Source organism: Cherax quadricarinatus, chromosome 14 (assembly GCF_038502225.1).
Source record: "Cherax quadricarinatus isolate ZL_2023a chromosome 14, ASM3850222v1, whole genome shotgun sequence".
NCBI lineage: Eukaryota > Metazoa > Arthropoda > Malacostraca > Decapoda > Parastacidae > Cherax > Cherax quadricarinatus.
Window position 1 is genome coordinate 35504217 of NC_091305.1, and position 26078 is coordinate 35530294.

General features: G+C 39.4%; 1 protein-coding gene across 3 annotated transcripts in view; it reads left to right on the top strand.

The window, feature by feature from the left end:
• The window catches only part of Start1 (Steroidogenic acute regulatory protein-like), a 368052-nt gene that overhangs the window by 171625 nt on the left and 170349 nt on the right, over positions 1-26078 (top strand). For all 3 annotated transcript variants that reach the window (XM_070084953.1, XM_070084954.1, XM_070084955.1), the window contains 2 exons: positions 18358-18489; positions 24315-24370. In XM_070084953.1, coding sequence (XP_069941054.1) covers positions 18358-18489; positions 24315-24370 — 188 coding nt within the window. The remainder of the gene's footprint in view (positions 1-18357; positions 18490-24314; positions 24371-26078) is intronic.

The following is a 26078-nucleotide window of genomic DNA, read 5'->3' on the forward strand; positions in this document are numbered from 1 at the left end:
ACAATGTGGGGTTTACAGGTTTTGGGTATTGTGTGGTTTACATGTTATAAAATACTAATTACAAAGGGGGCCACTAGGACACCTAGCCTGGCTAGGCATTTCAAGCAGACTTAGATTAATTCTGAACATTAAATCCTTACAGATTATGGTAATAAGGCTAAGTGACTACATCATAATTTGTGAGTTTAGCAATGTGAATGCTTTTGTTTTGGCACAATACAAGGTGTCTACAGTGGACCCCCGCATAGCGAACGCCTTGCATAGCGAACAATCCGCATAGCGGACGCTTTGTTCGCTAAAATTTTGCCCCGCATAGTGGACAAAAACCCGCTCAGCGGCCTTCGTCCGAGACGCGTCCAATGTGCGCCCTCAGCCAGCCTCACATGTGCCGCCCGTCCCATTGTTTACCAGCCAGCCTCCGCGGTAACATTCAAGCATACACTCTGAATATTTCGTATTATTACAGTGTTTTCGGTGCTGTTTCTGGAAAATAAGTGACCATGGGCCCCAAGAAAGCTTCTAGTGCCAACCCTACACCTCAAAGGGTAAGAATACCCATTGAAATGAAGAAAGAGATCATTGATAAGTATGAAAGTGGAGTACGTATCACCGACCTGGTCAGGTTGTACAAGAAACCAAAATCAACCATCTCTTCTATTGTGGGCAAGAAAACGGCAATCAAGGAAGCTGTTGTTGCCAAAGGTTTAACTGTGTTTTCGAAACAAAGATCGCAAGTGATGGAAGATGTTGAGAGACTCTTATTGGTGTGGATAAATGAAAAACAGCTAGCAGGAGATAGCGTCTCTCAAGCGATCATATGTGAAAAGGCTAGGAAGTTGCATGACGATTTAATTAAAAAAATGCCTGCAACTAGTGATGATGTGAGTGAATTTAAGGCCAGCAAAGGTTGGTTTGAGAGATTTAAGAAGCGTAGTGGCATCCATAGTGTGATACGGCATGGTGAGGCTGCCAGTTCGGACCACAAAGCGGCTGAAAAATATGTGCATGAATTCAAGGAGTACATAGAAACTGAAGGACTGGAACCTGAACAAGTGTTTAATTGTGATGAAACAGGCCTGTTCTGGAAGAAAATGCCAAGCAGGACCTACATTACTCAGGAGGAAAAGGCACTCCCAGGACATAAGCCTATGAAAGACAGGCTTACTTTGTTGATGTGTGCCAATGCTAGTGGTGATTGCAAAGTTAAGCCTTTATTAGTGTATCACTCTGAAACTCCCAGAGCGTTCAGGCAAAAGAATGTCCTCAAGGATAATTTGTGTGTGCTGTGGAGGGCAAACAGTAAGGCATGGGTCACTAGGGAATTTTTCTATAACTGGTTACACCATGCATTTGCCCCCAATGTGAAAGATTACCTAACTGAAAAGAAATTAGACCTTAAGTGCCTCCTGGTGTTAGACAATGCCCCTGGTCATCCTACAGATGTGGCAGAGTGACTTTATGGGGACATGAGCTTCATTAAGGTGAAGTTTTTGCCTCCTAATACCACTCCTCTCCTGCAGCCCATGGACCAGCAGGTCATTTCCAACTTCAAGAAACTGTACACAAAAGCTCTGTTTCAAAAGTGCTTTGAAGTGACCACAGACACTCGATTGACTCTAAAAGAGTTTTGGAAGGATCACTTTAATATCCTCAATTGTGTAAACCTTATAGGTAAGGCTTGGGAGGGAGTGACTAAGAGAACCTTGAACTCTGCTTGGAAGAAACTGTGGCCAGAATGTGTAGACAAAAGGGATTTTGAAGGGTTTGAGGCTAACCCTGAGAGGAGTAGTATACCAGTTGAGGAATCAATTGTGGAATTGGGGAAGTCCTTGGGGTTGGAGGTTAGTGGGGAGGATGTGGAAGAGTTGGTGGAGGAGGACAATGAAGAACTAACCACTGATGAGCTGATAGATCAACTTCAAGAGCAAGAGGCCAGACCTGGGGAAACTGGTTCAAAGGAGGGGAGAGAGAAATTGAAGGAATTGCCTACTTCAAAGATTAAGGAAATGTGTGCAAAATGGCTTGAAGTGCAAACCTTTTTTGATGAAAATCACCCTCACACAGCTATTGCAAGCCGTGCTGGTGACTGTTACAATGACACTGTTGTGAACCACTTTAGACAAATCATAAAGGAACGAGAGGTACAGGCCACTATGGACAGATATGTTGTGCGAAAGAAGTCCAGTGACTCTGAAGCTGGTCCTAGTGGCATTAAAAGAAGAAGGGAAGTAACCCCAGAAAAGGACTTGCTACCTCAAGTCCTAATGGAAGGGGATTCCCCTTCTAAACACTAACACTCTCTCTCCCCTCCTCCCATCCCATCAATCATCACCAGATCTTCAATAAAAGTAAGTGTCATGTAATTGTGCATGCCTTTTTCAGTTTGTGTGTACTAAAATTAACATTTTTTTGTGGTAAAAATTTTTTTTTTTCATACTTTTGGGTGTCTTGCACGGATTAATTTTATTTCCATTATTTCTTATGGGGAAAATTAATTCGCATAGCGAACATTTCGCATAACGGCCAGCCCTCTTGCACGGATTAAGTTCGCTATGCGGGGGTCCACTGTATATTGGAGTATCATAAGGCAAACTTATGACTAGTTAGGATTTATTATTTTAAGATTAAGATTAATATTTTTGGGTTTATGGTCAGTGGGTGAGTGAGTGTAATTGTGAACCACCAGGTGGTTATCATGTAGTTAGTTGTCGGGGTGGATCAGGGAGACAAGATGTTTTCTAACTGTAGTTTTGAAAGTGATGAATGTGTCTGCAGTTCTAGAGTTTTCAGGTAGGGTGTTCCAGATTTTAGGTCCTTTGAAATACATTGAATTTTTGTAAAGGTTTAGTCGAACACGGGGAATGTCATAGAGATGTTTATGTCTGGTGTTATGCCTGTGGATCCTGTCACAACTATCAAGAAAGCATTTTAGGTCAAGGTTAATATTGGAATTTAAGGTCCTGTAGATATAGATTGCACAGTAGTAAGTGTGGATGTTCTGAACAGGGAGTAAGTTTAGATCTATGAAGAGTGGGGGGGTGTGTTGCCAGGGATGGGATTTAGTGATTATTCTTACTGCGGCTTTTTGTTGGGTTATTATTGGCTTTAGGTGTGTTGCTGCAGTTGAACCCCAAGCACAGATAGCATAGATGAGGTATGGATATATAACTGAATGGTATAGTGTGAGAAGGGCAGTTTGTGGCACGTAGTATCGTATCTTGGAGAGGATCCCCACCGTTTTGGATACTTTTTTTGTTATGTGTTGGATATGGATGCTGAAATTTAGATTGTTGTCGAGGTATAGGCCAAGGAATTTGCCCTCATTATGTCTGGCAATTAGAGTGTTGTCGATCTTAATGTTAAGTTGCGCAACACCTGCTCTGCTACCAAACATAATATAGTAGGTTTTGCCAGTGTTAAGTGTAAGTTCATTCTTTCATATGTAGGCCTACCAGCTTTCTCTCATTAGATTTGAGGGAGCTAGAATTTAGGCGTACTAGTACGTCAAAAACCTTTGTGTGTAAGCCGTTCTAGTACGTCCGAAACCCTGAAAGGGTTAAGTTAGCAATAGAAATAGGCAAAAAAAAAAAAACACACAATAAAAGGTAAAATACACACAGAGTACACTTATTACTTACCTTAAAATATTAATATTAATGTGTGAGAGGTAAGTGGCAGGGTGTTTATTGAATAAAATTAGAATGGCACACTATCATCCTCTAACTTGGCACTTAAAGCAAGAGGCTTACGACTCCTCTTTTTATCACATCTAAGCTTAGACGCCATCATCAGTGAGAGCCAACTAGTTAACAAGAGAGTAAACGAGGAAGAGAATGAGATACGGAGTTCAGACAATGTAAGAACACAAACTGAACAGGTAGTGGGTGATCACTTTGTCAGGCGGAATAAATGCGTATTAATTGTGTCTGCTTTTAGTTCATTCACTTATGTTTGTAAGAGTTTGTAAAACTTTTACCTCACAATATTTTTTTTTTATAATAATAATTAGCTCACAATACAAATACTCTTACATTGTGTACAAGTTGTAAAAGTTAGTACAGAATAAACAAACAGCAAAACTCCCATTCTCATGCAACACACCATTTTTAGAGTGAAGATGATGATATTGTTATTATTATCATCAAAATAAAAAAGCGCTAAACCCACAAGGGTCCTGAATTGCTATATATAGAGTGAAGACATACGAAAGGAATATTTTTATACAGGGATCCCCAGTGTTTGACTAGAGAAAACGTAATTCTTCCGACACTTTCTACACATTCGCTTTGTAAACAAATCTCATATTTACGTCAATTTTTATTCTGTGAGTGTATGTATCATGTTTATATGCTATGTAACGTGTTTCTTATATAATTTTGAGGAAAATATCATAGAAGGATTAATGAAAATGTCTATATTAATGTAAAATAAGACATTTAATGTGCCCAGGAGTGATGATTATTACGTACTATTGGCGTCATGAGTAGAGAGAGACTTAGCGATTTTAATGTGTACCTGCACACCAGCACAGTGTGTAAGTATATTTAGGTACAGGTACACATAAGTATAATTATCAGAGTACATATAAAATACGCAATAACTATAAAATACTTTTGATTTTGGAAAGTTTCCAGACATAATAGATGTGGTCACGGAGAATGTAAACAAACCTGGTGGGGGTGCGCTATACTTGAAAGACCATTTGCCGTATAGCAAATTTTGGTCATAATTTGACATTGCCGTATTAGCGGAATGCCGTAAAGCGGGGCCCTACTGTACAGAATTCCAGTGGAACGGATTTATTGCATTTCAATTAATTTAACCTTTAAACTGTCCGAACCTAGATCTACGTTCACATGCATAGCGCTTCGGCCTTTATTTTCTCCATTTGAAAGCATGTAAAAAAAGTAGATCTATGTTCAGAGTGCTACGCACGTCAACGTAGATCTATGTTTGGACAATTTAAGTGTTAAATGAGGAAAATTGACTCTGCAAATGAGCAAATCCAGTTGCGAGCAAGATCACGGAATGGATTAAACTTGCAAGTAGAGGTTCCACTGTAGATGAATATATGTTCATATGTTACAACAAGTGTAAATAAATACATTGGACCCCCGAGTTTCGGCAGCCTCGATTTTCATGAAATTCGACCTTCGGCGAGTTTTTTTGGAAAAATTTGGCCTTGAGTTTCGTGATAAGACTCGTGTTTCGGTGACCGTCCGGTACCCGTCCGCCTGTCGCTGCGCACACCAAGCCAGTCTCCCATGCCATTCATGCTCAGTGTGCCATTGTTTACCAACACGTGACCATCACCCCGTGGGTTCATACAATACATTTCATAATAATCCATTGTTTTTTGTACTTGCAACTGCTAAATAAGTCATGATGGACCCAAGGAAAGCTAGTGCAAGCCCTTTGGTAAAGTGAGTGACGGGGATGTGGAAGAGTTGGTGGAGGACCACAGGGAAGAGCTAACCACTGACAAACTGCAAGAGCTTCAACTGGAACAGCATCAGACCACAGCCGAGGAACTTGCTTCAGAGGAGGAGGAAGAGGGAGTGGATGAGGTGCCTTCTTCAAAGATTAAGGAGATTTGTGCAATGTGGAATGAGTTGCAAATTTTTGTTGAAAAATATCACCCTGACCAAGCTGAAACAAGCCATATCTGCAACATGTACAATGACAGTGTTGTGTCCCACTTCAGGGAAATCTTAAAGAAACGCCAGAAAAAAACCTCTCTGGACAGATATTTTGTGCGAAAGGGGTCCAGTGACTCTCAAGTTGTTCCCAGTGGCATTAAAAGAAGAAGGGAAGTAACCCCAGATAAGGACTTGCTACCTAAAGTCCTAATGGAAGGAGATTCTCCTTCCAAACAATAGTGTACACCTTCCTCCTATCCCCTCCTCCCGCCTTCCATCCATGCAGAAGTCTTCAGTAAAGGTAAATGTAATGTTATTATTATTTTTTTAAATGCATGTACTTGATTTCTGATTGTTTTAATTTTATTTCCATTATTTCTTATTGGGAAAATGGTTTCGAGTTTTGTGAATTTCGACCTTCGGCGGGCTCTCTGGAATGGATTTATCACGAAACTCGGGGGTCCACTGTACTATACAGTGGACCCTCGGCTAACGATATTAATCCATTCTTCAGAGCTCATCGTTAGACGAAATTATCGTTAGATGAATTAATTTCCCCCATAAGAAATAATGGAAATCCAATTAATCCGTTCCAGACTGCCAAAAGTATTAAAAAAAAATTTTTTTTTTTCATGAAATATACATTTCCCTACAAAGAAAACAATGAGACATGCACAATATATATATATATATATATATATGTATATATATATATATATATATATATATATATATATATATATATATATATATATATATATATATATATATATATATATATATATACAGTGGACCCCCGGTTAACGATTTTAATCCGTGCAAGAGGGGTAATTGTTATGCGAAATAATCGCTATGTGAATGAATTTTCCCCATAAGAAATAATGGAAATCAAATTAATCCGTGCAAGACACCCAAAAGTATGAAAAAAAAAATTTTACCACATGAAATATACATTTTCCCACACACAAAGAGAAGGATACATGCACAATAGTAGAGTAGTACATGCACAGTATATATTGTGCATGTACTAGTCTACTAAATGAAGAATAAATGACACTTACCTTTATTGAAGATGCAGCAATGACTGATGAGACACTGTGTCCTGGGAGTGCCTTTTCCTCCTGAGTACTGTAGGTCCTGTTTGGCATTTTCTTCCAGAACAGGCCTTATCACACTGTGTATGCCACTACGATTCTTAAATCTCTCAAACCAACCTTTGCTGGCTTTAAATTCACCAATATGAGCACTAGTTCCAGGCATTTTTCCCTGTTCACCTGGGTGTTAGTCGACTTGTGTGGGTTGCATCCTGGGAGACAAGATTAAGGACCCCAATGGAAATAAGTTAGACAGTCTTCGATGACACTGACTTTTTTGGGTTATCCTGGGTGGCAAATCCTCTGGGGTTAATTGTTTCTTGGTATTCTCAATAAGCCACACCAACAACGGTGCTACAGCAGCAGCAGCAGCTGACAGTGCAGCAGCAGCAGCAGCAGCTGACAGTGCAGCAGCAGCAGCAGCTGTACCACCAATAGTAGCGATGGTTGATTGGGGTTTATTATACAACCTGGCCAGCTCGGAGACATGCACTCCACTTTCATACTTATCAATGATCTTTTTCTTCATCTCTCTTGTAATTCTCACCCTTATTGCTGTAGCGTTGGCACTAGAAGCTTTCTTGGGGCCCATGGTCACTTATTTTCCAGAAAAAGCACCGAAAACACTGTAATAATACGAAATATTCCGATTGTATGCTTGGATGTTACCGCGGAGGCTGGCTGGTAAACAATGCCACCGGCGGAACATGTGAGCGTGGCTCAGGCCGCACATTGGACGCGTCTCGGACGAAAATCGGTAAGCGGGTTTTTAAGCGGTATGTGAGGCAAAATTTTTGCAATTAAAGTAAGCGGTATGCGAAATAATCGCTATGTGATGCCATCGTTATGCGGGGGTCCACTGTATATATATATGTATATATATGTATATATATATGTATATATATATGTATATATATATGTATATATATATGTATATATATATGTATATATATATATATGTATATATATATGTATATATATATATATGTATATATATGTATATATATGTATATATATGTATATATATGTATATATATATATATCTATATATATATCTATATATATATATATATATATATTATCCATGGGGAAGTGGAATAAGAATCTTTCCTCCGTAAGCCATGCGTGTTGTAAAAGTCAACTAAAATGCCGGGAACAATGGGCTAGTAACCCCTTTTCCTGTAAAGATTACTAAAAAGAATAAGAAGAAGAAAATTGTCAAAGTGGGAAGTCTGAATGTGCGTGGATGTTGTGCAAATGATAAGAAAGAGATGATTGTGGATGTTATGAATGAGAAGAAACTGGATGTCCTGGCTTTAAGTGAAACAAAGCTGAAGGGGGTGGGAGAGTTTCAATGGAGAGGAATAAATGGGATTAGGTCAGGGGTTTCAAATAGAGTTAGAGCTAAAGAAGGAGTAGCAATAATGTTGAAGGATAAGCTATGGCAGGAAAAGAGGGACTACAAATGTATAAATTCAAGGATTATGGGGAGTAAAATAAAGATTGGATGTGAAAAGTGGGTTATAGTAAGCATGTATGCACCTGGAGAAGAGAGAAGTGTAGAGGAGAGAGAGAGATTCTGGGAAATGTTGAGTGAATGCGTGGGGAGTTTTGAATCAAGTGTGAGAGTAATGGTGGTTGGGGATTTCAATGCTAAAGTGGGTAAAAATGTTATGGAGGGAGTAGTAGGTAATTTTGGGGTGCCAGGGGTAAATGTAAATAGGGAGCCTTTAATTGAGCTATGTGTAGAAAGAAATTTGGTAATAAGTAATACATATTTTATGAAAAAGAGGATAAATAAATATACAAGGTATGATGTAGCACGTAATGAAAGTAGTTTGTTAGATTATGTATTGGTGGATAAAAGGTTGATGGGTAGGCTCCAGGATGTACATGTTTATAGAGGGGCAACTGATATATCGGATCATTATTTAGTTGTAGCTACAGTTAGAGTAAGAGGTAGATGGGAAAAGAGGAAGGTGGCAACAACAAGTAAGAGGGAGGTGAAAGTGTATAAACTAAGGGAGGAGGAAGTTCGGGCGAGATATAAGCGACTATTGGCAGAAAGGTGGGCTAGTGCAAAGATGAGTAGTGGGGGGGTTGAAGAGGGTTGGAATAGTTTTAAAAATGCAGTATTAGAATGTGGGGCAGAAGTTTGTGGTTATAGGAGGGTGGGGGCAGGAGGAAAGAGGAGTGATTGGTGGAATGATGAAGTAAAGGGTGTGATAAAAGAGAAAAAGGTAGCTTACGAGAGGTTTTTACAAAGCAGAAGTGTTATAAGAAGAGCAGAGTATATGGAGAGTAAAAGAAAGGTGAAGAGAGTGGTGAGAGAGTGCAAAAGGAGAGCAGATGAAAGAGTGGGAGAGGCACTGTCAAGAAATTTTTATGAAAATAAGAAAAAATTTTGGAGTGAGTTAAACAAGTTAAGAAAGCCTAGGGAAAGTATGGATTTGTCAGTTAAAAACAGAGTAGGGGAGTTAGTAGATGGGGAGAGGGAGGTATTAGGTAGATGGCGAGAATATTTTGAGGAACTTTTAAATGTTAAGGAAGAAAGGGAGGCGGTAATTTCATGCACTGGCCAGGGAGGTATACCATCTTTTAGGAGTGAAGAAGAGCAGAATGTAAGTGTGGTGGAGGTACGTGAGGCATTACGTAGAATGAAAGGGGGTAAAGCAGCTGGAACTGATGGGATCATGACAGAAATGTTAAAAGCAGGGGGGGATATAGTGTTGGAGTGGTTGGTACTTTTGTTTAATAAATGTATGAAAGAGGGGAAGGTTCCTAGGGATTGGCGGAGAGCATGTATAGTCCCTTTATATAAAGGGAAAGGGGACAAAAGAGATTGTAAAAATTATAGAGGAATAAGTTTACTGAGTATACCAGGAAAAGTATACGGTAGGGTTATAATTGAAAGAATTAGAGGTAAGACAGAATGTAGAATTGCGGACGAGCAAGGAGGCTTCAGAGTGGGTAGGGGATGTGTAGATCAAGTGTTTACATTGAAACATATATGTGAACAGTATTTAGATAAAGGTAGGGAAGTTTTTATTGCATTTATGGATTTAAAAAAGGCATATGATAGAGTGGATAGAGGAGCAATGTGGCAGATGTTGCAAGTATATGGAATAGGTGGTAAGTTACTAAATGCTGTAAAGAGCTTTTATGAGGATAGTGAGGCTCAGGTTAGGGTGTGTAGAAGAGAGGGAGAATACTTCCCGGTAAAAGTAGGTCTTAGACAGGGATGTGTAATGTCACCATGGTTGTTTAATATATTTATAGATGGGGTTGTAAAAGAAGTAAATGCTAGGGTGTTCGGGAGAGGGGTGGGATTAAATTATGGGGAATCAAATTCAAAATGGGAATTGACACAGTTACTTTTTGCTGATGATACTGTGCTTATGGGAGATTCTAAAGAAAAATTACAAAGGTTAGTGGATGAGTTTGAGAATGTGTGTAAAGGTAGAAAGTTGAAAGTGAACATAGAAAAGAGTAAGGTGATGAGGGTATCAAATGATTTAGATAAAGAAAAATTGGATATCAAATTGGGGAGGAGGAGTATGGAAGAAGTGAATGTTTTCAGATACTTGGGAGTTGACGTGTCGGCGGATGGATTTATGAAGGATGAGGTTAATCATAGAATTGATGAGGGAAAAAAGGTGAGTGGTGCGTTGAGGTATATGTGGAGTCAAAAAACGTTATCTATGGAGGCAAAGAATGGAATGTATGAAAGTATAGTAGTACCAATACTCTTATATGGATGTGAAGCTTGGGTGGTAAATGCAGCAGCGAGGAGACGGTTGGAGGCAGTGGAGATGTCCTGTCTAAGGGCAATGTGTGGTGTAAATATTATGCAGAAAATTCGGAGTGTGGAAATTAGGAGAAGGTGTGGAGTTAATAAAAGCATTAGTCAGAGGGCAGAAGAGGGGTTGTTGAGGTGGTTTGGTCATTTAGAGAGAATGGATCAAAGTAGAATGACATGGAAAGCATATAAATCTATAGGGGAAGGAAAGAGGGGTAGGGGTCGTCCTCGAAAGGGTTGGAAAGAGGGGGTAAAGGAGGTTTTGTGGGTGAGGGGCTTGGACTTCCAGCAAGCGTGCGTGAGCGTGTTAGATAGGAGTGAATGGAGACGAATGATACTTGGGATCTGACGATCTGTTGGAGTGTGAGCAGGGTAATATTTAGTGAAGGGATTCAGGGAAACCGGTTATTTTCATATAGTCGGACTTGAGTCCTGGAAATGGGAAGTACAATGCCTGCACTTTAAAGGAGGGGTTTGGGATATTGGCAGTTTGGAGGGATATGTTGTGTATCTCTATACATATATGCTTCTAAACTGTTGTATTCTGAGCACCTCTGCAAAAGCAGTGATAATGTGTGAGTGTGGTGAAAGTGTTGAATGATGATGAAAGTATTTTCTTTTTGGGGATTTTCTTTCTTTTTTTTTGGGTCACCCTGCCTCGGTGGGAGACGGCCGACTTGTTGAAAAAAAAAAAAAAAAATATATATATATATATATATAATTAAATGTTAAAATGACACTTACCTTTATTGAAGAGTATTGATATGTAATTTTCAGAGTGATACATGAGTAAAGGCTTCACTTTGCAATCCCCACTAGCATTACAACAAAACAAGAAAGTTAGCCTGTCTTTCATAGGCTTGTGTCCTGGGAGTGCCTTTTCCTCCTGAGTAATGTAGGTCCTGTTTGGCATTTTCTTCCAGAACAGGCCTGTTTCATCACAATTGAACACTTCGTGGGGTTGGAATTTTTCAGCTTCACCATGCCTTATCACACTGTGTATGCCACTACAATTCTTAAATCTCTCAAACCAACCTTTGCTGGCCTTAAATTCACCAATATGAGCACTAGTTCCAGGCCTTTTTGTCCTGTTCACCTGGGTGTTAGCCGACTGGTGTGGGTCGCATCCTGGGAGACAAGATTAAGGACCCCAATGGAAATAAGTTAGACAGTCCTCGATGACTCACCGACTTTCTTGGGTTATCCTGGGTGGCTAACCCTCTGGGGTTAATTGATTCTCGGTAATTGTTTCTCGTTAAGCCACACCAACAACAGTCTCTCCAATCTTCGAGTAGTATAGCTGACGGTGGTACAGCAACAGCTGATGGTGGTGCAGCAGCAGCTGACCGTGGTACGATAGTATTTCGAAAGTATTTCTCATCCTTTTTACCACAGGGTTGGCACTAGAAGCTATCTTTGGGCCCATGGTGGCTTATTTAGCATTTATGAGCACTATAAACAATGGAATAATACAAAATATATTGGAGATATAAACACAAATGCAGTATAATGTGATCCTTTATTGACTACGTTTCGCCCACACAGTGGGCTTTTTCAAGTCACAAACAGAACTACCTGGGGTGGAAGGAACGCGAGTATTTATAGTCCGGTTCAGAATGTTGAGGTCAGGTGAAGAATGCTGCATCTGATGATGTACCGAGTGGGGTTATAGAGTCTAAAAACTTGGGTAGCTTGGAAAGGAGATTGGATAAGTTTGTGAGCAGACCTTCTACAGTGTTCTTATGTGGGATAGCGATGAAGAAGTTTCTTGGCAAGTGGTTCAGCTATGTTATAGAAGCCACTATTCTGGTTGAAGTTGTCGGATATAGAAATAAGTGATGATTCCAGGATTCTTCGGTATTGAGTGTTGTCTTCTGTGGCGATAAGTCTTGAGTTTCTGTAGTTTATCAAGTGGTTGTGTGAATTACGGTGTTGTACGCAGGCATTCCTTGTGTCGTCAGACCTGCTTGCGTATTGGTGTTCTGAAACACGTGTTTGGAGGTCCCTTGATGTTTCGCCCACGTATAACTTGTTGCAGTCATTACAAGGGATTATGTATACCCCTGCAGAGGATGGAGGCTTGTCTTGTCTACTACTGGTGATGTCCTTGATGGTCGTGGTTGTGGAGGTAGATACTTGGAATGATGTTTTGGCAAAGATGTTGGAAACATGTTTGGCAATGGAGTTGGTGGGAAGGACTATGTATCTCTTCTCGGCAGTGTCTTCTCTGGGTGTGTTGAAGATGTTTAATGCCCGCCGTCTGCAGTCTCTGATGAAGTGACGAGGATAGTGGAGTTTAGAAAATATTTGTTCAATTATAGTGCATTCTTCCTCAAGGAACTCGTTGCTGCAGATTCTGAGTGCACGCAGGAAGAAGCCTATAATTACACCACGTTTGGTTTTGGTGTCGTGGTGAGAGTAGAAGTGGAGAAGATCGTTTTGGTTGGTGGGTTTTCGATAGACTTTAAAACGAAGTTCGTGGTCAGCTTTGCAGAGCAGGACATCAAGGAAAGGAAGAGTGTTGTCGACTTCTTCTTCAAGTGTGAACTGGATTGAAGGCTCGACCTGGTTGAGCTTGTCTTGGAGAGCTTGAACGTTGAAGCGTTTAGGAGTTATGAGGAGAATGTCGTCAACATAACGGAGCCAGGTGACAGACGAAGGAATAATGGTGGAGAAACGTTCGGCTTCTAGATGTTCCATGTATAGGTTTGCCAGGACTGCACTGAGTGGCGAACCCATGGGTAGTCCAAAAGTCTGCTGAAAGAGGTGATTTTCGAAAGAGAAACTCGTAAAGCCAACACATAGTTCAACAAGGTCGATGAAATCGCTGGCTGGAATGGGAAGATCAAGTGAATCATCAATTTTCCTGCGCAAGAGATTGATGGCTTGTGTAGTAGGTACTTTGGTGAATAGGGAAGTCACGTCAAGGCTGGAAAGTTTCTTGTTCCTGATGTTGATGTTGCGAATGCGATTGAGAAGATCACCTGAGTGTTTGAGATGTGCTGGACTGATAGTGCCCAAGAGTTTAGAGAGGTGTTTGGCGAGAATTCCTGAGAGCTGGTGGGGAGCACTGCCTATTCCCGAGGATATGGGCCTCAGTGGGATACCAGGCTTGTGAGTCTTTGGCAGGCCGTACATTCTGGCAGGTCTGGGGTTGCTGGGCATGGTGTGCAGAAGTTTCTTCCCTTGTTCTGAGCCCCTCAGAATGCGGCGAGTCCTTTGAAGAAAAGTTTTAGTAAGGTTGTCCACTTGGTTAGTTGTGAGAGGTTTGTAGGTATCTGGGTCATTAAGTAGATTGAACATTTTGTTCCTGTAATCGTCAGTGTTCATGATAACAACACCACCCCCTTTATCAGCGGTGGTGACCCTGATGGTCGTGTCTTCTGCTAAACCTTTGAGTGCATTGATGTAACGTCGAGGTATGACTGGGGAGCTGCGTGTTGAGATGGCTGCTGAGATGATGCCTTGAAGATAGCCTTTCTGGAAGTCGGAGTCATTGTGTCTGTAGTTTTTGGCGATGAAATTGAGGTCTTGTTTTGGTTTCGTAATTCCTGTTGCGAATTTGAGGCCTAAGCTGAGCGCTTCAGTTTCTGTGGTTGACAGTGGACGAGATGAAAGATTTTGAATAATTTCAGGTCTTCCTAAACTTTCAGTCCAGCACATCTCAAACACTCAGGTGATCTTCTCAATCGCATTTGCAACATCAACATCAGGAACAAGAAACTTTCCAGCCTTGACGTGACTTCCCTATTCACCAAAGTACCTACTACACAAGCCATCAATCTCTTGCGCAGGAAAATTGATGACTTTTGGACTACCCATGGGTTCGCCACTCAGTGCAGTCCTGGCGAACCTATACATGGAACATCTAGAAGCCGAACGTTTCTCCACCATTATTCCTTCGTCTGTCACCTGGCTCCGTTATGTTGACGACATTCTCCTCATAACTCCTAAACGCTTCAACGTTCAAGCTCTCCAAGACAAGCTCAACCAGGTCGAGCCTTCAATCCAGTTCACACTTGAAGAAGAAGTCGACAACACTCTTCCTTTCCTTGATGTCCTGCTCTGCAAAGCTGACCACGAACTTCGTTTTAAAGTCTATCGAAAACCCACCAACCAAAACGATCTTCTCCACTTCTACTCTCACCACGACACCAAAACCAAACGTGGTGTAATTATAGGCTTCTTCCTGCGTGCACTCAGAATCTGCAGCAACGAGTTCCTTGAGGAAGAATGCACTATAATTGAACAAATATTTTCTAAACTCCACTATCCTCGTCACTTCATCAGAGACTGCAGACGGCGGGCATTAAACATCTTCAACACACCCAGAGAAGACACTGCCGAGAAGAGATACATAGTCCTTCCCACCAACTCCATTGCCAAACATGTTTCCAACATCTTTGCCAAAACATCATTCCAAGTATCTACCTCCACAACCACGACCATCAAGGACATCACCAGTAGTAGACAAGACAAGCCTCCATCCTCTGCAGGGGTATACATAATCCCTTGTAATGACTGCAACAAGTTATACGTGGGCGAAACATCAAGGGACCTCCAAACACGTGTTTCAGAACACCAATACGCAAGCAGGTCTGACGACACAAGGAATGCCTGCGTACAACACCGTAATTCACACAACCACTTGATAAACTACAGAAACTCAAGACTTATCGCCACAGAAGACAACACTCAATACCGAAGAATCCTGGAATCATCACTTATTTCTATATCCGACAACTTCAACCAGAATAGTGGCTTCTATAACATAGCTGAACCACTTGCCAAGAAACTTCTTCATCGCTATCCCACATAAGAACACTGTAGAAGGTCTGCTCACAAACTTATCCAATCTCCTTTCCAAGCTACCCAAGTTTTTAGACTCTATAACCCCACTCAGTACATCATCAGATGCAGCATTCTTCACCTGACCTCAACATTCTGAACCGGACTATAAATACTCGCGTTCCTTCCACCCCAGGTAGTTCTGTTTGTGACTTGAAAAAGCCCACTGTGTGGGCGAAACGTAGTCAATAAAGGATCACATTATACTGCATTTGTGTTTATATCTCCATTGTGTCGGTATTTTATACCATTTATTCCCATTTATTTCCACAAAATATATTGAATGTATGCATGGAACCGGCCACCCTGGCTTGTAAACAATGGCAGCAGGGCAGCTTAGGCGCTCAGGCTGGACAGACAGGTTCGGGGCGAATCATGTTGGGCGAGTTTTTTATCGTTAGGCGGGCCAAAATTTTTATGCTCAAATGCTTCGTTGGGCGGATTTAATGTTTTGCGATGCGTTCGTTAGCCAAGGGTCCACTGTAAATAATGTACAGTAATTTCTCTTACAAAGCTATTGTATGTATAGGAGGGCCACACTTATACAGCAGGTTAAGCTCCAGGCTACTGTTGTAAAGTGAAAATTACTGTAAAGTGAAACAGTCCTTTTTTTTTTCACTTTCAAATGCATCTAAAAAGCCTGATAATATTTTAACACTATCATATATTAAGTGAGCAATAGAGTTAGGCCTAAAAACTGCACATTACTTACCTTAAAATATTTTTGTCCTTAGGTTAGAGTGGGTGGTGAATATATTTATGGTAGGAAGTCTGAATAAATGGAGAATGGATATAACTGAAAATCACTGCATTAGCAAAATGCTCTAAAGCAAAACGCTGTAAAGCGGGGCCCTCCTGTAGTGTGATTTTTTTTTTGTACGCATAATTGAAAAAGTTATTCCAAAATTGAATAGCATGTACAGGAAGGCCCCGCTTTATGGCGTTTCTTTTTACGGCGTTCCGCTAATACGGTCATTTCAAATTATGACCAAAACTCACTATACGGCTCCCCCCACCTGACTTTCTAATACGGTCACCGCGCCCCACCTTGTTTGTTTACATTCTTCGTGAGCTCAGTAAGCACTAAGTCTCTCCATTTTGTCTGGAAACTCCAAAATTTCAAATGTTTTTAAAAGTTATTTCATATTTTATATATACTCTGATAATTATACTTATGTATACCTGTACTTAAATAAACTTACATACTGTGCTGGCGTGCAGGTACACATTAAAATCAGTAAGAGTGTTTTGTCTCCAGACGTCATATTAGTAATGATAATAATAATCATCGTCTCATTTAAATGTCGTATATTACGTTAAATACACATTTTCATTAATCCATCTATGATATTTTTTCAAAATTATATAATAAACACGATACATAACATAAAAAGATGTTAAATACACCCCACAGTAGAATAAATAAACATAAATATGAGATGTGGTAGCAGACGACTTGCACAAGTGACGCCATATTAGAAATGCTAATAATAATGCTAATAATAATCACCGAGTCTTATTAAATGTTGTATATTACGTTAATATACACATTTTCATTAATCCATCCATGATATTTTTTTTCAAAATTATATAATAAACACGATACATAACATAAAAAGATGATAAATACACCCAACAATAGAATAAATAAACAAATATGAGATGTCGTAGCCACAAGTGATGCCAAGAATAACATTTTCTCTAATCTAACATAAGAGAAAATGTGTTACCGGGGTAACTGTAGAAAATTATTCCTTTCGTATGTATGTAAGTAAGTTTATTCAGGTATACACAAATACAGTTACATAGATTATCATACATAACAACATATGTGTAGAGAACCTAGGATAACCCAAAAAAGTCAGAGTGACTTATTTCCATTGCCTTCACTCAGAGCATCATTTCTTCTCAAAATGATGTTACATGAGAATGGGAGTGTTCTTCTTTATTTATTCTACCGTATCAATGTAGAGACAACCTGTACACAATGTAACTTGTACACAAACCAGACGTGTACACTTTGTTTGTTTACAAAACTTACCTTCGCCTGGTTTGTTTACATAACTCTGCGCCTGTACTCTCTGATGCACTCATTCTTTCTCTCTCTCATTTATTCGTTTTATCTCATTTACTTACTCCTGACCCTACATTAAGACTACAAATATTTTAAGGTAAGTAATGAGTGAACTGTATATACATTTTATCGCTCTGGGATGCTTAAATATCATGGAATATATGTGTGGGTGGGTTGGCCTGGTATGGTAGCCCGGCTGACTACCATACATACCACACTTGATTTTTTACAATAAATACTACTCATCTCACCCTGTATTTTAAGGTAAGTAATGAGTGAACTGTATATACATTTTATCGCTCTGGGATGCTTAAATATCATAGAATTGTATGTGTGGGTGGGGTGGCCTGGTATGGTAGCCTGGCTGACTACCATACATACCACACTTGATTTCTTAAAATAAATACTACTTGTCTCACCCTAGATTAAGACTATAAATATTTTAAGGTAAGTAATGAGTGCACTATGTGTGTGTATTGTACTTTTTATTGTTTTTTGATGCCTGGTTCTATTGCTAACTTAATATATGTTAGTGTAAACTTGTTATCTAGTGTTTGTATGCATTTGTAAGTGGAAAAAAAGGGTGTTCCACTTTATGGCGGTTTCCGCTTTACGGCGGTAGCCTGGAACCTAACCAGCCGTATAAGTGGGGCCTTCCTGTACTATGAAGATCTTTTCACATTCTGTTCAGTTTTGGATGCACTTATTCAATCACATTTACAGAAAATTGCATTTTATAGAGGAACTTTATAATAGTCACCTCTAGCAAATGTTATTTATACATGAATGCTTGTAATATAAAAGTTAATAGTAAATATTGATGAAAATATTTAATGCAAATGTTATATTAATTATTGATAATGGATGTATGTGCTATAACACTAATTATTATTTTACTTCCAGCAACAAGTAATTATGACCATTCAGAGAATGAGAATGATCCGCTGTTGCCTCAGCTGGAGAGAGTACGAGATTACTTGAGTAATTATACCGAGACTCTTGGAGATTTCCATTCCCCTCTGGAATCACCATTGGGTAAGTGGTAGTTGATGTAGATGTGACCTCTTGCTGTATCCAAAATGCATTATTTTGTGTTTACATTGAAACATGAAGAATAAGTCTTAATATATGGCTGGAACAAGTCACAAGTAATTATAAAGACACTTTTAGTAGGGAAACCCTTCATTAGGCAGTGGTTCATTCGTAGTGCTTTTTTAAGTACGTACAATTAACCCCTTGACTGTCGCAACCCCAAATCCTGAGGTGTGTCCTGGTGTCGCAAAATTTAAAAAAAAAAAGAAAATTATTATTTCTTATGAAATGATGGAGAATCTTTTCCTGATTGTAATGACACCAAAAGAACGAAATTTGATGGAAAACTGAAGGAATTATGCTCTCGCGAAGTTAGCTACCTCGGCGATATTTACGAATTGCGATTTTGCCCTCTTTGAGCCCTATTTTCGGCTAATTCCTTTGTTCCAGTTGACCAAACTCATAGCTATTTCTTTAGAACTCCATTTTTTCTATCGATTGAGTACAAGAAACTGCCCATTTACCGATTTATACTACCCAATAATGTGGTCAGAAATTTGCAATTTGGCCAATTTCACGAAAATTAAAAAATATGGCAATTTCAAAATATGGTCCAGAATGAACAATGCAGATATTCCTGGCTCTAAAATAACATTTTCTTTGTTCATCAGTCACATTTCCAGGCCCCTCTGATATTACTCTTGCTTTCTATTTTGAATTTTTATTCAAACAAAATATATAAGATTTACTGTTATGCAGACTACTGCAATATTGTAATAATTGTATAAATAATGTCAACCCATTCATAACTGCATATTAAAATGGTTACTTGGACATTTATTGGAAAATGACATTTGTTTACTTTTGGACATCGGCAAAAATCAAACATTTCCTCTACTTTGAGCTCCATTTCAAGGTTCTTTTTATAGTAAAACCAATCAAAATCACCTCTATTTCTATAATATGTTTAACATTCTATCAAATGAGACCAAGAAAACGAGAATACAACCATAAATACTATATGAAAATAGACCACAAAATCGGCATTTTATTTAAAAAAGACGGTCAGTTTTTTTTTTCTCATGCACTCCATGCTGCAGGATTTTTTTTATATGGTGCACACTGACCACACAGAGCCATTCTCTCACATGTGGGCCTACCAGCTTTCTCCTGCTTGATCTGAAGCCGCTAGAATTTATGAGTATGTTTACGTCAAAAACAGAGGCTCGTAAGACGTATATATACGACCAAAACAGTCGAAGGGTTAAATAATGAAAACACTTGTGTGATATATAAAAATATTGTGTTGTCAGGTCAGGCGGTTGAGAGGTCAGGTAAGGTGGTTAAGAGGTCAGGTTACGTGGCAGAGAAGTATGGTAAAGTAGTAGTTTAGAGATCTATAAAGACGAATGAAAGGGTGGGGCCTAGATCTGGTTATCAGGTCGAGGCGTTTTATATTTTAATGTATACATTCCTCTGGTTTATAGGTAGTAGGTTGGTAGACAGCAACCACCCAGGGAAGTACTACCGTCCTGCCAGATGACTGTGAAACAGAAACCTGTAACTGTTTTGCTTGATGGTAGGATTGCTAGTTTCTTTTTCTGTCTCATAAACACGCTAGATAACAGGGATATCTTGCTACTCCTACTTACACTTTGGTCACACTTCACAGACACGCACATGCATATATATATATACATACATCTAGGTTTTTCTCCTTTTTCTAAATAGCTCTTGTTCTTTATTTCTTCTATTGTCCATGGAGAAGTGGAAAAGAATCTTTCCTCCGTAAGCCATGCGTGTCGTATGAGGCGACTAAAATGCCGGGAGCAATGTGCTAGTAACCCCTTCTGTAGACATTTACTAAAAAAGAGAAGAAGAAAAACTTTATAAAACTGGGATGCTTGAATGTGCGTGGATGTAGTGCGGATGACAAGAAACAGATGATTGCTGATGTTATGAATGAAAAGAAGTTGGATGTCCTGGCCCTAAGCGAAACAAAGCTGAAGGGGGTAGGGGAGTTTCGGTGGGGGGAAATAAATGGGATTAAATCTGGAGTATCTGAGAGAGTTAGAGCAAAGGAAGGGGTAGCAGTAATATTGAAGGATCAGTTATGGAAGGAGAAAAGAGAATATGAATGTGTAAATTCAAGAATTATATGGATTAAAGTAAAGGTTGGATGTGAAAAGTGGGTCATAATAAGCGTGTATGCACCTGGAGAAGAGAGGAATGTAGAGGAGAGAGAGAGATTTTGGGAGATGTTAAGTGAATGTATAGGAGCCTTTGAACCAAGTGAGAGAGTAATTGTGGTAGGGGACCTGAATGCTAAAGTAGGAGAAACTTTTAGAGAGGGTGTGGTAGGTAAGTTTGGGGTGCCAGGTGTAAATGATAATGGGAGCCCTTTGATTGAACTTTGTATAGAAAGGGTTTAGTTATAGGTAATACATATTTTAAGAAAAAAAGGATAAATAAATATACATGATATGATGTAGGGTGAAATGACAGTAGTTTGTTGGATTATGTATTGGTAGATAAAAGACTGTTGAGTAGACTTCAGGATGCACATGTTTATAGAGGGGCCACAGATATATCAGATCACTTTCTAGTTGTAGCTACACTGAGAGTAAAAGGTAGATGGGATACAAGGAGAATAGAAGCATCAGGGAAGAGAGAGGTGAAGGTTTATAAACTAAAAGAGGAGGCAGTTAGGGTAAGATATAAACAGCTATTGGAGGATAGATGGGCTAATGAGAGCATAGGCAATGGGGTCGAAGAGGTATGGGGTAGGTTTAAAAATGTAGTGTTAGAGTGTTCAGCAGAAGTTTGTGGTTACAGGAAAGTGGGTGCGGGAGGGAAGAGGAGCGATTGGTGGAATGATGATGTAAAGAGAGTAGTAAGGGAGAAAAAGTTAGCATATGAGAAGTTTTTACAAAGTAGAAGTGATGCAAGGAGGGAAGAGTATATGGAGAAAAAGAGAGAGGTTAAGAGAGTGGTGAAGCAATGTAAAAAGAGAGCAAATGAGAGAGTGGGTGAGATGTTATCAACAAATTTTGTTGAAAATAAGAAAAAGTTTTGGAGTGAGATTAACAAGTTAAGGAAGCCTAGAGAACAAATGGATTTGTCAGTTAAAAATAGGAGAGGAAAGTTATTAAATGGAGAGTTAGAGGTATTGGGAAGATGGAGGGAATATTTTGAGGAATTGTTAAATGTTGATGAAGATAGGGAAGCTGTGATTTCGTGTATAGGGCAAGGAAGAATAACATCTTGTAGGAGTGAGGAAGAGCCAGTTGTGAGTGTGGGGGAAGTTCGTGAGGCAGTAGGTAAAATGAAAGGGGGTAAGGCAGCCGGGATTGATGGGATAAAGATAGAAATGTTAAAAGCAGGTGGGGATATAGTTTTGGAGTGGTTGGTGCAATTATTTAATAAATGTATGGAAGAGGGTAAGGTACCTAGGGATTGGCAGAGAGCATGCATAGTTCCTTTGTATAAAGGCAAAGGGGACAAAAGAGAGTGCAAAAATTATAGGGGGATAAGTCTGTTGAGTATACCTGGTAAAGTATATGGTAGAGTTATTATTGAAAGAATTAAGAGTAAGACAGAGAATAGGATAGCAGATGAACAAGGAGGCTTTAGGAAAGGTAGGGGATGTGTGGACCAGGTGTTTACAGTGAAACATATAAGTGAATAGTATTTAGATAAGGCTAAAGAGGTTTTTGTGGCATTTATGGATTTGGAAAAGGCGTATGACAGGGTGGATAGGGTGGCAGTGTGGCAGATGTTGCAGGTGTATGGTGTAGGAGGTAGGTTACTGAAAGCAGTGAAGAGTTTTTACGAGGATAGTGAGGCTCAAGTTAGAGTATGTAGGAAAGAGGGAAATTATTTCCCAGTAAAAGTAGGCCTTAGACAAGGATGTGTGATGTCACCGTGGTTGTTTAATATATTTATAGATGGGGTTGTAAGAGAAGTAAATGTGAGGGTCTTGGCAAGAGGCATGGAGTTAAAAGATAAAGAATCACACATAAAGTGGGAGTTGTCACAGTTGCTCTTTGCTGATGACACTGTGCTCTTGGGAGATTCTGAAGAGAAGCTGCAGAGATTGGTGGATGAATTTGGTAGGGTGTGCAAAAGAAGAAAATTAAAAGTGAATACAGGAAAGAGTAACGTAATGAGGATAACAAAAAGATTAGGTGATGAAAGATTGGATATCAGATTGGAGGGAGAGAGTATGGAGGAGGTGAATGTTTTCAGATATTTGGGAGTGGACGTGTCAGCGGACGGGTCTATGAAAGATGAGGTGAATCATAGAATTGATGAGGGGAAAAGGGTGAGTGGTGCACTTAGGAGTCTGTGGAGACAAAGAACTTTGTCCTTGGAGGCAAAGAGGGGAATGTATGAGAGTATAGTTTTACCAACGCACTTATATGGGTGTGAAGCATGGGTGATGAATGTTGCAGCGAGGAGAAGGCTGGAGGCAGTGGAGATGTCATGTCTGAGGGCAATGTGTGGTGTGAATATAATGCAGAGAATTCATAGTTTGGAAGTTAGGAGGAGGTGTGGGATTACCAAAACTGTTGTCCAGAGGGCTGAGGAAGGATTGTTGAGGTGGTTCGGACATGTAGAGAGAATGGAGCGAAACAGAGTGACTTCAAGAGTGTATCAATCTGTAGTGGAAGAAAGGCAGGGTAGGTGTCGGCCTAGGAAAGGTTGGAGGGAGGGGGTAAAGGAGGTTTTGTGTGCAAGGGACTTGGACTTCCAGCAGGCATGCTTGAGCATGTTTGATAGGAGTGAATGGAGACAAATGGTTTTTAATACTTGACGTGCTGTTGGAGTGTGAGCAAAGTAACATTTATGAAGGGGTTCAGTGAAACCGGCAGGCCGGACTTGAGTCCTGGAGATGGGAAGTACAGTGCCTGCACTCTGAAGGAGGTGTGATAATGTTGCAGTTTAAAAACTGTAGTGTAAAGCACCCTTCTGGCAAGACAGTGATAGAGTGAATGATGGTGAAAGATTTTCTTTTTCGGGCCACCCTGCCTTGGTGGGAATCGGCCAGTGTGATAATAAAAAAAAAAAATTCCTCTGGTTTGTTTTATGGTTCAGATGAAGTGGATAGTAGCTGCTTCAAGGCAGCTACTATCCACTTCACTTGTGCATTGCCCCAGCCCATGAGATGGAAAGGCAGTTTATGATAGACCACAAGCATTTTTGTTGTTTTTCAGTCTGCAGGTATACTTGTTTAGTGATGGAGTGTCTGTAAATCATGAACTTTTTCACTGATATAGAATTTCTTACATCCCTTACAAAATATGCTAGAAACTCCTGCAGTGCCTATGATTTTGTGGTAGTTTGAAGCTTTGGAAACCTCTTTAATGTTTTTGTGATGAGAACTGACTCTATTGAGAAGATGAGTTTGCCTGACTGCAACAAGTCCCATAGGGAGAGCCAACTGCCATGCCATGTTACTTCTAACTACTAGTGTTGGATGCCCTGAACATGCATCCTCCATGGACTTAATGTGGATTTAGCATGGAGATATTATTACTCCAACACAGATCCAAGAAGACCTAATATGTACAGTATTTTCAGCAGAGTTCTTATTAACAGAATGCCCTAAGTATTATAATTTAATTCTATTGTGCTCATTGGTATGTTGTATGATTGTTTTATAATTATTGAAATAGAATTGAGACTCCACCACTCCCAGCGCTGACTGACCCACATGGGTTTAACACTTCACAAGAGTATAATTCTGTAGTGTACCCAGAGATTATTTAATGATATCAAATTTGTTAGGTGTGATATTTATCATGACATAATGGTTTGTGTTCCAGGCTCAGATGAGGAAGATGAAGACAGCTCTTATGTCCGCAGAAAGTTGTCTCCACAAGTGAGTTTTTTCCTTATTTTTGTTTCCTTGACAAAACATTAATACAAGCAGGCCCTGCTTTTACAGCAGGTTAGGTTCTAGGCTACCACTGTAAAGTGAAAATTTGCTGTAAAGTGAAACATAGCCTTTTTTTCACTTTCAAATGCATATAAAAACCTTGTGTCATGTTTACACTGTCATTTATTAAGTGAATATTAAAACTAGGTATAAAAAAGGTACAGCCTCTCCTCACTTAGCAACGTACTCGTTTACCGACGCCTTGGACTTACAATGGGCTCTATGACCAGTATGCATACAATATACAGCACGCTACTGTATAAACATTTAAAAATATATACCAGCAATGTTATAACTGGTGCAAAGGTGACATTAAAATAATATCACAGATGGCTGACACAAACCCACTACCATTATAGTATGCTCCTCTCTTAGCAGTGAATTTGTTTAGTGACGTAGTTTTAGGAACAAAACTCCGTTGTTAAATGAGCAGAGGCTGTATATACAGTACACACATTACTTAGCCCTTAAACTGTCCAAACGTAGATCTACGTTCACACACGTAGCGCTCCGAACGTAGATCTATGTTCGATTTTGCATTCTTTCTTACGTAAAAAAAAATGTATATCTACGTTTGGAGTGCTACACGTATGAAAGTAGATCTACGTTTGGACAGTTTAAGGGAGGGGCGAACAGAATTACCAACTTTTTTTTTTTTATCAGATTTCAGTGGGATTGTGACAGTGGATTAAGCAGCTTTAAAAAAACATATAGGCTGTGTTTGTTTTGACTGTTAGCCTTCAAGTTAGATAGAAAAAAAATATTTTTGCACATTTTTATGGATCCTAGGACTTTCCACTTTCTACTAAATTGGGAAGATGTACAATGCTCTAGTTGACATCAGATGAAAGATAAAGGCTAGATTAATAATGACCCAGAACAGTTTAGCGATAATGTCAGTAGATTCCATAAAAAAATGTTGGTTAGTTTTTTTTTTTTTTTTAGAGGAGGAAAAAATCATTAACAAAAAGCTGTTCACAACATGGCAAATCCTCTCTGGGTGTTTGTAGAACCATCATTCCTCAATAACGTCTGCAAAATTATGACAATCCAATGAATACTTATCGCAGGAAATGGGTTACAATGTCAATAACGTATTACTGAATTTTTTTTGTGTGTGTGAAACTCTAGGGAAATGGCACTGCAACTTTCAGTGTGCTACACCCCTCCTACCTTCTTTACGGCCTGCTGGCTACTGAGGGACTTACTGTCTGCTCTCCACACACTAGCCAGCACACAAGTTGCCATGTAGAGTATTTACAATGAAATAATCATAAAAATCGTAATTTTGGGAGGAAAAAAAAAACTGCCAGTTGCCTACATATATTTTTGCTGACAGCAGAACAAAAAAAATGCATTTAATGAAAAACATACTTAGAAATATGATAGAAACAAGCTGATTATATCAAAATGTTGCCAGAATTTTGCACTATTTTTCAGTAAGAAATAATTTTTTCCATAATTTTTCAATTTCAATGTCCTGATCACTGAAAAAAGGCTCGCCCGTCCCTTAAGCGAGGGGCGAGCAAAATCACCAATTTTTTTTTTTATTGATGAGATTTCAATGGGATTTTGACAGTGGATTAATCAGCTTAAAAAAAACATATAGGCTGTGTTTGTTTTGACTGTTAGCCTTGAAGTTAGATAGGAA